This window comes from Crocodylus porosus, unplaced genomic scaffold, assembly GCF_001723895.1.
Source record: "Crocodylus porosus isolate Cpor-Errol unplaced genomic scaffold, CroPor_comp1, whole genome shotgun sequence".
NCBI classification, from domain to species: Eukaryota; Metazoa; Chordata; order Crocodylia; family Crocodylidae; genus Crocodylus; species Crocodylus porosus.
Window position 1 is genome coordinate 62,693,073 of NW_017728931.1, and position 15,811 is coordinate 62,708,883.

Consider the following 15,811-nt stretch of genomic DNA (forward strand, 5'->3'; position numbering starts at 1 on the left):
AGAGAAAACGTCTCACTCTTGAGAAACATTTTTTCATCAAGTATCTATCACTTTACCTGTTAGTACAACATTTCATTAAAGAATGTTCCACCAAGTGAAAACTGTTACACAACTTTTTGGACTCTATCAAAAAATATTCTAAAGGCCTTATTTTAAGCTCTCCATTTGCCCTGTCTTCTTCTATTAACTTGTTAGAACCACTCACAACAAAAATTTCTGTTCAGATTCCATACCATGGGAACACTTTCCAAGTCTGAGCTAATTATGCTAGGGAGCTAATATATGTGAAAAGAATTTTTACTTAAATTGACCTTGAAACTTGAACATACCTTCACTTGTAAAATCCTCCTTTGGAAGCAAATAACAATGCAGTGTGTAGCCTGAATTGTCTATGTAATATATGGAAAATATCTGCTAAGTAGAAATCGCCTCTAGGATTCCTTCCATAGGGGATACAAAACTTTAATAAATCTAGTCTCTTAATAGCACACGGGGCAAGTTTTCAAAATGCCCTGTAAATTGATTGTTTCTTAATTAAAGGGTGCATGTTATTTCTCATCCTATGTCTTCTTGATGTCCTATTTACTATTTGTTTGTGCTGAAGATCTGATGGTGTAAAACCAAAATGCGAATATATATAATGCTTATATAAGTGCTAATAACTAACAGAACCCCTAGTACAATTAGTGTTTATTTCACTATTTCCCTTATGTAAGCAGATTATTCTTTCTGTGTGCTTTTCTATGCACTGGGCTCAGTAGTAGGGCTGTGCAAAGCCTTGGTCCCTGATTCGATTTGGCAGAGATTCAGTCCAATTCAGCGGCCTAATCTCCAAATCTGAATGGAATCAGAGGACCCTTTAATCTCTCTGAATATAGAATCGGAACCCTCCGAATTGATTCAGAGAGGTTCGGAAAGATTCAGCGATTCAGACAGGCACAGCTTTCAATGTTTTTTTTTACATACCTCTAGGTAGCAGGCGGCTCATGAACACTGTGATGCTGGGGCACATTCAGTGTCCCACAGAAGCACAAGAGGGTCCCCAGTGTGCTTGGCAGCAGACCTGGAAGTGGACCAGAAGCACTTCTGGGTCCACAGGGGAGCGTGCAGTGGGGGGCCCCCACGCCTCAGCAACTGGTGCCTCCTGGGCCTGGGGGGGCACCCGGGGTCTCCCCGCAGCTGATCCCTGAGCTGGGGGGAGCCCCCAGCACGTTCCCCAGCAGACCCAGAAATGGACCAGAAGTATTTCTAGTCCACTTCTGGGTTCGCCGCCAAGCACACAGAGGGCTTATGGGATGCTCCATGCTACCTGAAGAAATGTAGAAAAAACTTTTAAAGTTGTGTCTGTGCCTGTGTCCAAATTGCTGATTCTCCAAATCAGCATCAAATCATCAGATTCGGATTCGGACAAATCGAATCAGGGACAGTGATCTGAATCAAATCACTGTCCCTGATTCGGGCCAAAGCCGAATCGAATAGGGCCTGCTTCGCACACTCCTACTCAGTAGGTTATTTGTACTATCCATGAATGTATCATTTGTATACTGTTACTCCAATGCTGTTTGGGCCTGAAGCTGTAAGAGCTCCCTTACAGGAAGTAAAGCCTTCCTCCACTCAAAGAGGTTGAGGGTATTGATGGTGCTCAGAAATACACAGGGTCATCCCCTTACCTACACATAGGTTCTTTTTCTATTGCTAAAGAGTTTTTATAAACAAGTAACCAAATCAAACCTTAACTCAAATGGTTATTACTCTTCTGTTATTTTCTTTCAAAACCACTGAAGTTTTAATAACAGAAATATTTGAACACATTACTCATTAGAATAGTGACTTCTGCAAGTGTATCTTACCTCATCCAGATGCTGGTGTCTTCCTGTACTACATATACAACTATACCAAATTCAGTATTACATATATTTAGCTTCTTTGCACTCAACTAAACAATTCCATCAAACTTAAAATCAAGCTACATTTACATAAAAGAGCAATGTTGGTAAAACAAAATCCACTCCTGTAACAAATATTTTGGTATCTTGACACTGCATTTGCTATACCACACATACCATATGCAAAACAATACCCTCTAATAATTATTAATAGCTTATCAAATATGAATGCATTTCTTTCAGCATCAGTTGTTTACTTCCAGGTATCTGAAAATATAATAAATGACAGAAAGTTATGATACACAGATTCAGTAGTGTGACTTAATGTTATTTCCTATCACATATTATTATGACACTACTTTCTTTTGAGTGAGTGTTGGTGTCAGATACCACATGTGCTGCAGGGACGTAATCTGTTTGCTTTTTCTAACCTAATTTACTTTTTAAGGTCAAGTGTAGCACATACTGTATCTGGGGACCATGAATGGGAGAAAAGAGCTGCTGTGTTGTCAGAATGTCTTGACTTGGCAGAGACGTAGGCAGTCATAGCAAGCCTACTGCCATCTGGTCTGAGTGCTTGTGACTCTCCTTCAGAAAACAAAAATGGTAATTCTTACTGATGCTTTTGGAAATTTTGCCACTTAAGAAATCTGATTTGTACATAGAGTCTAAATTTCTCATACACAAGTATACTTGAAGTTGTTTATAGAAACTTTCTTCTCATATTTGCTAGGGACCTAACCCAGGGAACATCTGTCACATGGCTAAGACTATACAAAGCAAAGAAATATTTTTTAAAGCTAGTACAATACATATGCTGTACATATGGCTACATTCAATATTTTGCAGTATGAAGACATGTCTGACCAAAAAATCTCCTATTTTCCTTCCATTTTTGAGTGCCTAATAGCTTACAGCCAAGTTAATGCAAGAACATAATCTACTATCTAAAAGACAAGGTTTGAAGTATACTGAATTTGAGAAGTGTTTAAAGAAATGATACACATTTTATTATTCAGACAACTTCTTTAGGGATGCTATATATTAGGCAAATATTAAAGAATGTCTTAGCTTAATCCTCTCATGCATAAATAACATACATATTTTAGGATTATTTCCAGAGAAATTACTTGATATGTAAGGCATTTAAGTTACTGATAAATATCTCCTTACTTCAGTACTTCCACTGAACACCAGTAAATAATTTTACCTCACGTGCACATACAAGAACATAGAGATCAAGTTTAAAAATCATTAATTCATGATTCAAGATATTGTGTCAGAATATAAGATTTATACATTACCTAAATGAAAGATGCAAGAAAACCACAAAATGGACAAGTTCTTCTTTCCTGTGCATCAACAACTGTAATCCTGGCATATAAGCAGAATATAGTAATTGTTACCAAAGTACACTGGGCACATCTACATGTGCATATGAAATGTGACAGAATAAACTCCGGCATTTATCACACCAGAGTTTATTGCTCTCAGGTGTGCTGTTTGAATGTGCACCTGGAACTGCAGCATGTTGAGCGAGATTGGAACAGCCCCAACTGGCAGAGGGTCCAGGGGGTCAGCCTGCTGGGCTAGGGCTGCTCTGACCAGGCTCAACGTGCTGCAGAGGGGCTGAATGGGGCACAAGGGTGCTCCAGTGTGGGACTAGGTGGCAGACAGCCTCTGCACTGAAGTACCCTTGAGCTTCAGCCAGTCAGATCAGAATTTATACATGTGCTGCTGCTGAGTAAAAAACTCAGGATACTTGTATTTACAAGTAGTATCCTGCCATGGAGTTTATTAGTTTACTCCAGCCTAATAGCCAGTAAATGCAGACACCGAGACATTTACTGCAGAGCTAATTAGTCTACTCCACAGTAAACATCCCATGTAGATGCACCCACAGAGGTATTTTTCAAGCATTCAGACCCTATGGACAGTTTGTAGGGCTAGAAGTATGGAAATACAATACTTGAAAACAGAGTGAAGTTGACATGAAATCACAAAGAGACATTAAACAGGGAACTCAGTGATCGTTTATACTGTTACTTTTCAGGGCTGAATCACATGATCTATGAAAGCCTCCCTTCACAATTTCCTACTTCTCTGGTTGCTGCTTTTTTCTCTCAGACAGATATAGACCTAAGAAATCATGTTATCATCTAGACCAAACACTGATACCTTCCATGCCACATCACCATGTGCCTGATAGCTATATTTAATCTGCTTGTGATGATGCCAATTTTTATTATTTCTTTTATACTACCTCAGAAACTTCACTGAAGACCCAGAATGCTTGATGTAAAATCCTGCCTCCACTGAAGTCAGTGTTAAGTCTCATTGGTTTGAAAAGAGCCATGAAGTCTCTGTCTCTAAATGTTTACAATCTAAAGGCAGATAGATGCAAGAAATGAGAATTACAAACAGAAGTAGAGGGGGTGAGGAAGGATGAGAATAACTGATCATGTAGTTATTTTAGAAGCACAGATTGGAGTTTTGTTTTCACACAAAACATGAACTAGAAATAGTAAAGGCTTTCTGGCTGAGTTCATCAGCTGTACTAAAAACACTGTTTAACTTGCAGTTACAGGGAAAAGATGCCCCTAAGGCAAAGCCTGAGGACTCTGCATAACTTACTTGGCTAAACATTTAGATTAAGGGTAGCCAGCCAAAACCTGTATGAACCAAACTCACCATCATCCTACTCTGACAATACCATTCATTTTTTTAATCCAAGTTATTAAATATAACAATACTGTATTTTTAAAGTGACTTTTTAAAGTGTATTAAAAATTTAGAACCCCTCCCCCAAAACATAGGCAGATGTTACATTAGTATTTACATATTTTCCTTGTTTTCTACATGCTGAACGATTTGTTGCTTTTGATAAACAAGAGCCAAAATGTGTTTTTAAAGCTGGTGCAACCAGATTTAATCTATTAGGACTATGCTTTGTTTTCAGTTGGCTGTAGAACAGCATTCCACTTTAAGGGAAAAAAGTGAAATTTGAGCCTCTACATTTTGTTTATTGGAAATGCGTCTAATTTGTTAAATCCATCATAAAACATCTAAGGCTAAGATGGGAAAAGAAAGATACAGCAGAAAATCATCAGTCAAGTTGATATTAATAGAATGAATTCACAGGAAACATCTCAGAACATTGTGTGTCTAGAAAACTAAGTTAAAAGTAGTTAAAGACATGCATTTAATTTGAATGATAAAGACTTTAGCTTTGAAAACTAAGAAAGCCCAGCTAAACCAGAGAATGATAGACGTAAAATGTCAATGATGCTTTTCAGAATTTTTCTGGAAATTCCCTCCCCTTATAATATTTTGTCAATGAGAGTTAAGAATCTCAGTGCTGAACTACATGGGTTTATGTATGTAAAGTTTGAAATGCTCATATGATTATTTTCAGTAACAAAAGTAACTGTTTCAGTGATGGTATTGGACAGAATTTTGTTCTCAGTTCTGTTTACATTGGTATATATAATCTCTGGCCAAATATATAAAGCAGCACCAATTTAGCAATATATATATATATATATAGAGAGAGAGAGAGAGAGAACAAATGTGAATAAAGCATAATCTTTTCAGGAAGAAAATCACTGGAAAATAAAGCAATTCATATTTGCAATGGTTATTTGCGAAGTATAATAGATATTTCTCACACAAGCCATTTTCATTTCAATTTTAAAGATATATTTATTACAAGTATTTGTAACTTTTATGATGTTAATAGTCTTTATTTATGCAGTTCATCTAGATGCTGATTTTTATAGGTTCTTTTGGTGCTTGGATGAGAATTGGAAACTTCTTGAAGTTTAATATGTCAGGCTTATTAACACATTTTAAATGGAACTCACATTTTAGTAATATGGGAATTAGACACATGAAATCAGATTCTAAATTATACACCAACATTATAAATCTAACTTTGAACAATAAGGCTAATAAAATTAGGAGACAGGGCTGAAGTTGTCTCTCAAAACTAACTTTTTTTCCTACAAATTACAGTATATGAAACTTGAAATTAGTTGTGTAGAATGCTACATATGGAGGAAACAAGGAAGCTATTTTATTTAAAGGAAAAAAAGAGTACCTTATTCTGGTAATCTTTTGTTTCTTTTTGCAATCTTGAAATGATCAAATATTTGAAATGGTCTATAGAGCACATTTTAAAACAAACTTTCAGGGTAAATCTTAAGTTATTAATGATAGCTCAGAGAAAGTTTTGCAAGTATCCTTTAAAGAGTTTTGTCACTTTCCAGATTTCCCAAGCTCCATTTAAAATAAAAAAAACCCTCCTTTCATTAAAAGTTCATCTGTGCTTTTGCAGTGAAACTCCTTATGGTGTGTGGTTGCTAAACGACAAGACAATCAACGTGTTGTAAAAGACAGACAATTACAACTTTGACAAAAGAAGCAGGTTAAAACAATGGCATCTAGTTCTAGAAAGCAATGAGATTTTGCAATCAGTTTTCCATATAGGTAACATGCATTTATAATACTTCAATTAATTTCTGCACACAGAAGGGTTGTTGCTATTTTTGTGTAATCTAGCCACAAATGGTTTTAGGTTTCTTAATTTTTTTCCTCCATATCAAAGTACAACCATTTAAAAGATGATACCACCAGTGTAGCTTAAATACATGTCAGATGTTCATCAAAATATAGATTATTTTAAACATTTTTATGTTAATAATGTAATAAAATTTAAGTTCACTACACATAAGAACATATAGATTGTCTCTAGCATATTATAAATTCTGTATAACAGTGCTTTTCCTGTAAGAAAATGAATCAACAAGGAGTTCAATAAGCACAACAAAAATGACCACATAATTATTGATCTGTGACTTATTCCTTATTAAAATTGATATTTTAATTTTGTTCATCCTTACCGGACAGAAGAAAGAAAGTTGTCTCGCTATAATATTAACTGTACCTACTGTCTTGCAATTAGATGTGTACAAATAGAAGGTTTATGTGTTATATATTGTGGGATATATAAGCAGAATTGTTTTGGAAGAGATTCAGGTAGATCAGAAAATATTCAACTATGACTGATACACAACGGGAATGGTACCGAAAAGCAAATATCTAAAATGGGATAAACAGGGACCCGGTACAAAGAGAGGCTCTCATTAACTTCAATGAAGCTCTGCATGGGTGCAGATTCTGCCACAACAATTTGAGTGCAGGACTGGGATGTAAATATGTAACATAAATTTTAAAATATATGATAAAATAAAAAGCAATCCTATAACCTTCCAACATTATCAACACATCATACCACAGTTTCTTGGGTCAAGTTTATACGTCCCAATCCAAAGCGTACCAAGGTAAATAAAGTCTTTTTCTATTAGGTACAGTGAGCTTTGGACCAACCTTTTGGGCTGGGATCAAGTGTATTTTAGGTATTTACTTATCTAGTAACCTACTGGATGCAGAATTTAAATATCTACTATACAGCCTTTAAAGCCAATTTGACTTGAAACAAAATAATTCACTGACATAAACCATCTGAAATGAATGAAAGAAAAATTAAGGCAAGCAAATTTAATTTTATTTCTTATTTCAACCGTCAGTCAAGATGGAATATGTCCTATAAAATATCCATCTGAATCTTTCCTCACAGAATCTCTGCTTTTGTCTCATCCCAAAATAAGTTGCCTTTGTTCTCGCATTTTTTTCTTATTCTCACAGAGCACTGTTGGATGTTGTCTTGGAATTTTTTTGGAGATTGACAAGAGGCTTTCCACTGTTTTTCCCAGTTCCAGAAAAAAGCAGATCCTGTCCTTTTTAGACAGTTTCTTTTAATTTCTGACTGCAACAAGGACCCGCAGTTTATCACTGAAGTCAAAGACCATAAATTTGATAGTTTTCTTCTGTTCCTCTGTTGAATTACTCCTAGTAAATTGATTTTAATATCTTATATATCTGTTGATAAATTAATACAATTAAGTCTTCACACTCTGGCACCACTTGGCTCCCAACAGACACGTTTTTGCCACATGTTAGTTTTCCTTAAGAGTCAGCGTTTTACACAAGGACTTCCTTGTTAAAATTAATAAAAATTGTGCACACAATTTATTGATTCCTCCCCCACACAATCTCTAAATACCTAACATAGGGTCCATCTACACAAAACATTTACTGCAGAAGTGCCTAATTAGCTCTGCAGTAAATGTCTTGGCATCTACACATGTGGTCCTATTACAGAGCAGGAAACTAATAAATTCTGTAGCCAGTTAGTACTTGTAAATACAAGTACTGTCCAGCTGAGGACTTTCTTTGTGCACGGCCACACCTGTGTAGACACTGACCCAGCTGGCTGGGGCTCGAGGGTATTTCAAGTGTGGGGGCTGCCTGCTGGCTAGTCCTATACTGGAGCACCAGTCAGCCCCTCCACAGCACACTGAGCCCAGTCAGAGCAGTCCCAGACTGACAGGCTGATCCCCCACTTCCCTCCATCCCCAGCCCTGGATCCCATTAGCCGGGGCTACACTTACCTGGCTCAACATGCTGTGGTGCCTGGGAGTAATAAACTCTGGTGTGATATGCACCGGTGTTTATTGTTTTGTTTTAACATGCATGTGTAGATGTGCCCATAGATGTGAAACTAAAGTCTGCTATGATGCATCCACACTCTTTTTCCAGAAAAGTGTAGAGAAGATTTGTTCTATCTGCAAATATTCTTTGGAGTACTGTATTTACCTGAATCCAAAACAACTTAGAATTTAAAATGACTCCCCCATCCAATAATTAGAGCCTATACATGGAAAATTATTCATTTGTTACCATTTTCCATGTGCAGAACCTATTTTTGGAGGGTCACATTAAATTCATGCCCCCCACGCCTGTGGTGGGGAAAGCAGCAGCATGAGAGCAGGTGGCGGGGAGCCAAGTGGTCTGACCGTTGCCCCTTGCTCACCTGAGCTTGTGCCCCTCAACCCATCTCGCTGCCACCACTTGTCCTTCTGGCCACTTACATCCTGCTGCTGCTTGCCCTATGTGGCAGCTCTGGCACAAGGCACAGGGTACATGGTGGCTCTGGCCCCAGCCCTAGCTAGGCAGTACAGTAGTAGCAACTCTGCCCCAGGTCCCAGCCCACCCGATTCCTGACTCATGCTGCTGCCCAGTCCTTGGACCCATGCTGCCAGTCATCAAATCTGTGCCACTAGCCCCAGACCTTGACCCAGTGCAGCTGCTGCTGACTCCAGGCGAAGGTTGTGGCCCTGGCTCAAGCTCTGCTCTGGCCTTGGGCCTGGGTTGGGGCTGGAGCTGGAGCTGGAGCTAGAGGAGCTGCGTGGCCAATCCAGTACTCAAATCCAAGATGAGGCTTACCTGCAGGCTCCCCACCCCCTAGTATTGAACGAGTAAAAATAGCTCATCTTGGATTCTAGTAAATAGGCAGCTATTCTACTGTAGGGTGTGATGTTCCTCTGTTCCTGTGAAAATACAAGCCGTCTTTTCTGGACAACCACAAGCTAGGCAGGAAATCACCCCCTTAGCAAGCAGAATATTTTTTAAATATGTTCTAGTGCTCTAGCTGGACCAACAGTGTAACGGATCCCTTTTTTAACAAAATTATGTGTGACTTCGAAGCGCTACGGCATTTGCTCAATATTAATGACCACAGCAGTAGTTGGTAACAGATGTTGGTTCAAGGTTCTTTCAGTGTATGTTCAGCATATTACCACCTGAATTTGAAGTATATCATGGCATACAGACAAATCATGCTGTGAGGTGGTATCTTCTCTTTAACTAGGTATACTCTCAAGTTTGTTTGCATAGTGTTTTCCATTATATTATAAACATGGAAAAGTTAACACTCCAAAAAGTGCTTTTGCAGGGTTTGAACTGAGGTAGAAGGACCTTCTCATACCTACCTCCATTAGGTATACTGACCAGCTCTGCTCATCTAGTGGTCTGTAGATGAACTGCTTTTTTTTGAAACAGCAAATGTATGTGTGCGATAGAATTTCATTCCATTTCTACAAAGCTATTCAAGTGACTCTCCTCCCACAAAAAGGGTGAGACCCAAATACATTTAAAGAAATTAATGTAATTTATTCATTAACTCTGGCTACATCGATGTGATATTTGGGAGTTTATTCTAGTGCCTGAAGTAATAACATTTTTAAAATGTGAAAAGACTATTTAGATGAAATACTCAATTTTGAATACTTTCCTTTTGTGTCATCTGTATTCTCTGCATTTTTATCCAAACTATTAAAAGTAAAATCCTACTCATTCTACAGGAATTGTCATGAAAATATTCTGCTGCATGTATCTAGAAAAATATTAAAAATAAATAGAAAGAAACTCCATTTAACTCATTTATCATGTACAAGCTTTAATAGCAAGGACAATGACTTGCTGAAAATTTGCCTGAGACATGACAAAGTTTGATAAACTAAGAGTTCTTGCTACCAATAGGATGTTGCATTTCCCATTTTATTTAGGGACTAGGACTTAAAATCTTGTATTTTAGCCTGTGAGCTACTTATGCTAATAAAAACCCCCTACCTTCTAGTGAACCATTTTCCCTCCACACCTTCTCTATGGTAATTAGAAACTGTTTACGTAGAAGGTGGTTATATAAAGTATAATTAGTGTAATATTAGAGAGATCAGATTAAAATTAAATTACTTTAATGTAATGGGTGCAGCTGCTTGGTTGCATTCCCACCCTACCCACCCACTTTGTAGTAGAGCCGTTTGTTCGCTTCACTATAGAACAAGCAACATTTCAATACTTGATACCTAAACAACCAAGATGGAACCTTCAGTGACACGTCAGTTAGAGTTTGCGTTCACATCTGTAGTGTTGCCAACTGAGAACTTTCATTGGTTTTCCACATCAAAAGCATCACCTTTTAAAATCATGAGGCTCTTAACTTTCATTTCATGAGAAAGTTTATGGCAGTGATAACTGCAGAGAACAATTAAAAATGTGACTCTTTCAATATAAAAACAACAATAACAACAAAACAAGAGCCAACACTTAAAAAAATCCTGATAACTTAATCAGTCTTGTGACTTTTGTGGACTTGACCAATACTTGTCACCTATTTCAGGTTGACAATAATAATCCAGTCTGGATGAGATTCAAAACAATACTTTAGTTTACCATCACTTTTTGAATCTAAAGAGTCAGAAATTAAACATTACATATCAACAAATTGCTGAAAAATTCACAAAGCCCATACAGCCTGTTAATAAGTATGCAGTGTGATTTTGTCCTAGCACATGGAAGTAAAGAGAATAAAATAAATTACATTGATGCAAAACCCATGGGCTGCATCCATGAGAAGCTGGGCTTATACTGATTTCATACTAGCTTTGGTCCCCCTCATATTCATTCAAAATAGTGTTTCTTGGTTCCAACACATCACAAACTACCACTCCACCTACTTATCTATCATGTTTAGCAGTCTACTTACCTGAAGCATGGACCATATTATGACTTACTTCCACTCTTAACTGGTCTTGGATTATAACATCAACTACTACCTCTGCTCACTAGTATTCCCATCCTTCAACCAGTAGCTGCCCTTATACGCTGGAAAGCATCCCACAAAACTCCCTCTGGTTACCTACCTCATCTGTCTTCAGATCCCAACTCTGAACGTATCCCTGCTGTGAGGCCTGGACACCTGCCAGTGGTGAACTGACTTGTGTTCATCATAATTAAGACATGACCTTCCTATTGCTTTTTTCTTTCCAGCTCCTCAATTGTCTCTCTGCCTCATTCCCAGTTTGTCTTATGACTTTGGTCCACTGGTTGTAGAATCTTGGTGCAGGGACTCAGTCCATTGCTTTTGTGCCTGGGACCTGTGACATTTCCTGACACTTCAGATATCAGCTTTCCTACAAATGGTCAGCACTAACATGGCTAATGTAGAGGCACTATTATGTTCACTTGGCTGTAGCAATGGGCATTCCAATACATGGTTCCAAGGTTTATTTATTTTTTAATCAAAAAATGCCAGCTGATCAAAACTAAAACCTTCATATGTGCCAGTGTTGGTGATTTTCATTGGGAAAGACATCTCAGCTCCAGAAGGCAATTTCCCAACAGCAGAGACAACAACCCCTGAACAATGACATGGTTAGGACAGTCATCCTATGGGGCAGGGTTGGCACCCCCGGTATAGGTGCTCAGCATGTGCACCTTGGGGTAGATGGCAGGGAAGGGGCCTGGGCTGTAAAGGATTGGGCGCTTTGTGGCTCCCCCACTATCCACCCTGGCATGCCAACAACATCTTGGAAGTCGAGTTTGTGGGGGTTTTTGGCACTCTGCCCAAAAATGTTGCTGACCTCTGCTATAGGGAGATAAAATGCTTGGGTTCAGGCAAAGCAGTGTTTCTTTGTGTCCCAGGTGAATGCACTAGACTGTTAACTATTTCAGAATGGGTCTTTCTGCCTTTGATTATTTTATGCAAACAAGAGATCCACAAATGCCCTCATAATGAGGGGTTTTGTTTCAGTGCAAAACCAGAAAAAAATTGAAATTCTAAAAAAACTGCAGGAAGAGAAGACTGTTTCCCCATTAGCTCTGCCTCAAGAAATGCAAGAGGAAGGATAAAGAAGGATAAAGAATTGAAAATAAACAAGTAAGAAGAGGTCAGGAAGAAGGTGTTGTGGAAGTCCTTCTCAGTGTCACCTTTGACCCTGTCCAAAAGAAAAGCAATGCAGAACCAGTGTCGAGCATTCCAAAAGATCCCCTTCCTTCCCAATTGACAAAGCCTGTTGTTCTATTCAATACTGCAATTCTGATTTGCAACAAATGGATACACAATACTGAGATTCTGGATGCCATAAAGTTGTCAGAGAACTTATTATAATAGAGTACTGGGTCTAGAAGTAGCACACAAGAAGGTCAGACTACAAAAGCTACATTTGTTTTGCTGCAATCTAAGCCTAGCTGACTGAAACCCAGGCAAATCTTGCCAGTTGTCCTTGCTGAAGCTGTATTCTACTTTGACACAGGTAAAGGGTTAAGTGTCACTTGAGAATCAAGTTGTACTCTATTTACCCCATGTAACCAGGTATTACTTCTACCTTAGTTCTTCCTTTTATTGCACAAGCTTCTAATTTAGACTTAGACTGAGGCAAGACCATTCATTTGTGGTGAAGATCACCTAACACCATAGCGTGTCAATCGCATTTGTTACCTTGGAACACTACTGCAATATAACTAGCACCTTTCAGTATCCTTGCTACCACTTACATTTTGAGAATTCAGCACATAGCCCCAAATCATAACATAATCCACTCATACCTTCAAGTAGCTCTGCAATTGGTGGAGTAGTAACATTAATCTGTACCGATGCTTATGCTGTCATTTGCACATTGGTTGGAAAAGCCTTGAAATTTGTGGCATCACATTACTTTCTGAACTGTGGCACATTTGTATATACAAAAAACAGATATTCATGTAACTTGGTTCACTTTATTGAATACAATCTGATAGATAAAGTGAGTAAACGCTCTGCTTAAAAAAAAAGAAAGAAAAAGACTTCCCCACATTTCTGGGAAACAAGTTAAAGTAAATATTCTACATGGTAGAAGACAACCATAACTGCTGATACCCATACTTAGACATTGGAATAGAGCAACTCCAAAGCTGCTGGGTAGAAAGTATTAAAGCCCCATCCAAAAAAAAGAGAGGCCAAATTCAATAACATGGATATAAACAAATGGAAGCTGTTAAAAATTAACAAAGATCCTGGTGTATCGAATCAGTATACCAGTGACATCCTGTACTCCGAAGAAAAATAATGAAGCATTCCCCCTTAAATCCGTTTTTTTAGAGAATTTTGGAAAAAAAAATAAATTGATTATTACAGGACTCCTATGCTTGCAAAAAAGCCAGCACAGGCTTGTCAGTTCAGTAAAAAGTAGAGAGATGTTCCACTTTTTGACTGGATTTGATTAGTTGCATAAGTTTGGCAAGTCACGAGCCTAATCCCCTTAAGACTGTATGAATATATCAGTATCGGCACCAAACTAGTTTTGCATCAGGCAACAGCCAACTGACTTGTTTGGAGACATCTCCCATCTAATGACACAGTCTCTTCCATTTCCTGTGGGTCAACACTTCAGATATTATTTGATGGACCTAAATGCTCTAGGCCCTTAACTTGCAATATAAGGCCATACAAACTGGACAGGGTCCTAACCCTTCACAAGCCAATAATGTCCCTTCTTAAGGAGCTGGAGCCAAGTCCCTTCCATCCCTTCAAAGAAAGAAGCTGGGATTATTCAGCAAAGAGCCCTATTTTGTGGCATCTCAAATCCAATTTTTCCCCTCAAAACTTTCACTGTTTTAATAGTGAATTCCAGGCTGAGTTGTATAGCTAGATACTCAGTTCTTTGGCTGGTTTTAAAGAGCTGCATTTAAAATGATTCACATGGCATATTTAGAAAAGATATTTATACCTGGTATTGATACTCTTTCAAGTACTCTTTTAGTCTCGTCGGTAAAGGCAGTTCCCAGATCTTACTTGTGTATTTGTTTATAGTTATCCTACAGCGGTGTTGCAGGGACGGAGCTGAAGTATAGAGGGGTTTGTTCAAATAAAGATGCACGGTTCCATTTGACGTTGTTTCAGACCCACTTCTATCCTTGCACATGAGGACATAGTGTTCAATCAGATGGACCACACTGTTGAACTGTTTAAGCCTTGATCTGACACAGGTGTTAGAGTCCAGCCTGAATTTGCCATCCTGATATTCTATACGCAGATTTGTTGGTCCTGCGGATGTTTTCACTGAGATAGTCAATAGGTACTCTGAATGTGAGCTGTCTCTAACCAAGAAAGTCCCTTCAGGGGCATCTTGTAATCTCTCTTTAGCTTCAGCAACACTCATATTGCCCCAGTACCACCCTGTTAGAAGATGAGAGGAAAAAGGTTATTTACTTCTATTATACAGTATTTTTTGTATATACTTTTATTTTTTGTGCTAAAATAAACAAATCACTAAAAAGATCAAGTGCCTGCCACAACATAGTCATTTTTTAACTGTTTCTTTAATATTGAATTGAGTTTCCTGTACATTGCATGTCATCTTGTCATGACTGGTCACTTTCTATTTCCACCTTTAAGAAGCTCTTTTGAAGAGCTAATGCTTAGAACTTTTAAATCTCAAGATATGCCAGCAATGGAAGAAGTACCTAAGAAACTATCAGAGTGTTTTGTGTAGCGTCCAACCTAACTCTGCACCCACCAGATAATTTCTCGAAGCCAGGAATGAGATTTCTTTTAATCATCCTGGTCTGCCCCAAAGTCAAATGCTTTGAGAGGGATTTGCAAACCCAGCACTGCAGCTCCGGGAGACCCGGTTTGCCTCCTCAGAGGGCTCTACCCAAGGCAAAAAACCTCCATTGCGGAGTCCTTCTCTGTGCCCCCTGCTCATGTGCTAAAATAAACCCACCCAGCTACTTCTACAGCTAGGTCGCCTCCCCCCCCCCAAACTTTTTCTTGCTTGAGACACACGAGAGCGTCCGCCTTGAAGATCTGTTTCTAAAAAACAAAGACTTCCGAGCGGGGGCTGAAAAGACTGGCAGGGATGCTGCACCCAGTGTGGCCGCATGGGAGCCCTTCAAAGCCGGTCTGAGCAGCTCCTTTCCCCCGACAGTCCGCGCTGGGACCCGCAGGCTAATCGCTGCCCGAGGCTTTTCCTGCAGCTGGAGCCGCGGTTTCGCTTTACGAGGGAGCAGGGCTCCTGGTTGGGGAGGACGCAGGCTTTTTCAGGGCGGCCAGGCGCCTTGGGGAGCCGCCTGGCGGGGCGCAGGGGGTCACCGGGCACGGGCTTACCTGCCCGCCGCAGCTCCTCCATGGCGGCGGCCAGCCGCTCCGCCTCGGCCCCGGGCCGCCCCGACGACTCCGGGCTGCTGACGCGGGGGCCGGGGGA

General features: G+C 39.2%; 1 protein-coding gene across 2 annotated transcripts; it reads right to left on the reverse strand.

The window, feature by feature from the left end:
• Positions 1-1,445: 1,445 nt before the first annotated feature.
• SOCS2 (suppressor of cytokine signaling 2) lies at positions 1,446-15,805 on the reverse strand. Of its 2 annotated transcripts, XR_002102930.1 has the most exons (4): positions 15,715-15,805; positions 14,336-14,784; positions 3,191-3,260; positions 1,446-2,474 (listed from the first exon to the last, which is right to left on the reverse strand). XR_002102930.1 is itself a non-coding variant. In XM_019545240.1 (3 exons), the coding sequence occupies exons 1-3, from the start codon at positions 15,734-15,736 to the stop codon at positions 3,246-3,248; spliced, it is 486 nt and encodes a 161-aa protein (XP_019400785.1). In that variant the 5' UTR covers positions 15,737-15,805; the 3' UTR covers positions 1,446-3,245. The 2 variants fall into 2 exon arrangements, 1 of the variants encoding a protein (XP_019400785.1); XM_019545240.1 differs by having other exon boundaries at positions 1,446-3,260.
• Positions 15,806-15,811: the final 6 nt, after the last annotated feature.

Coding starts and splice junctions, on each gene's coding strand:
- SOCS2 (XM_019545240.1), bottom strand. CDS start 15,736: ATGGAGGAGCTGCGGCGGGCAG. Junction 14,785..15,714: donor GGAGGAGCTGCGGCGGGCAG/GTAAGCCCGTGC, acceptor ATCTTCTAACAG/GGTGGTACTGGGGCAATATG.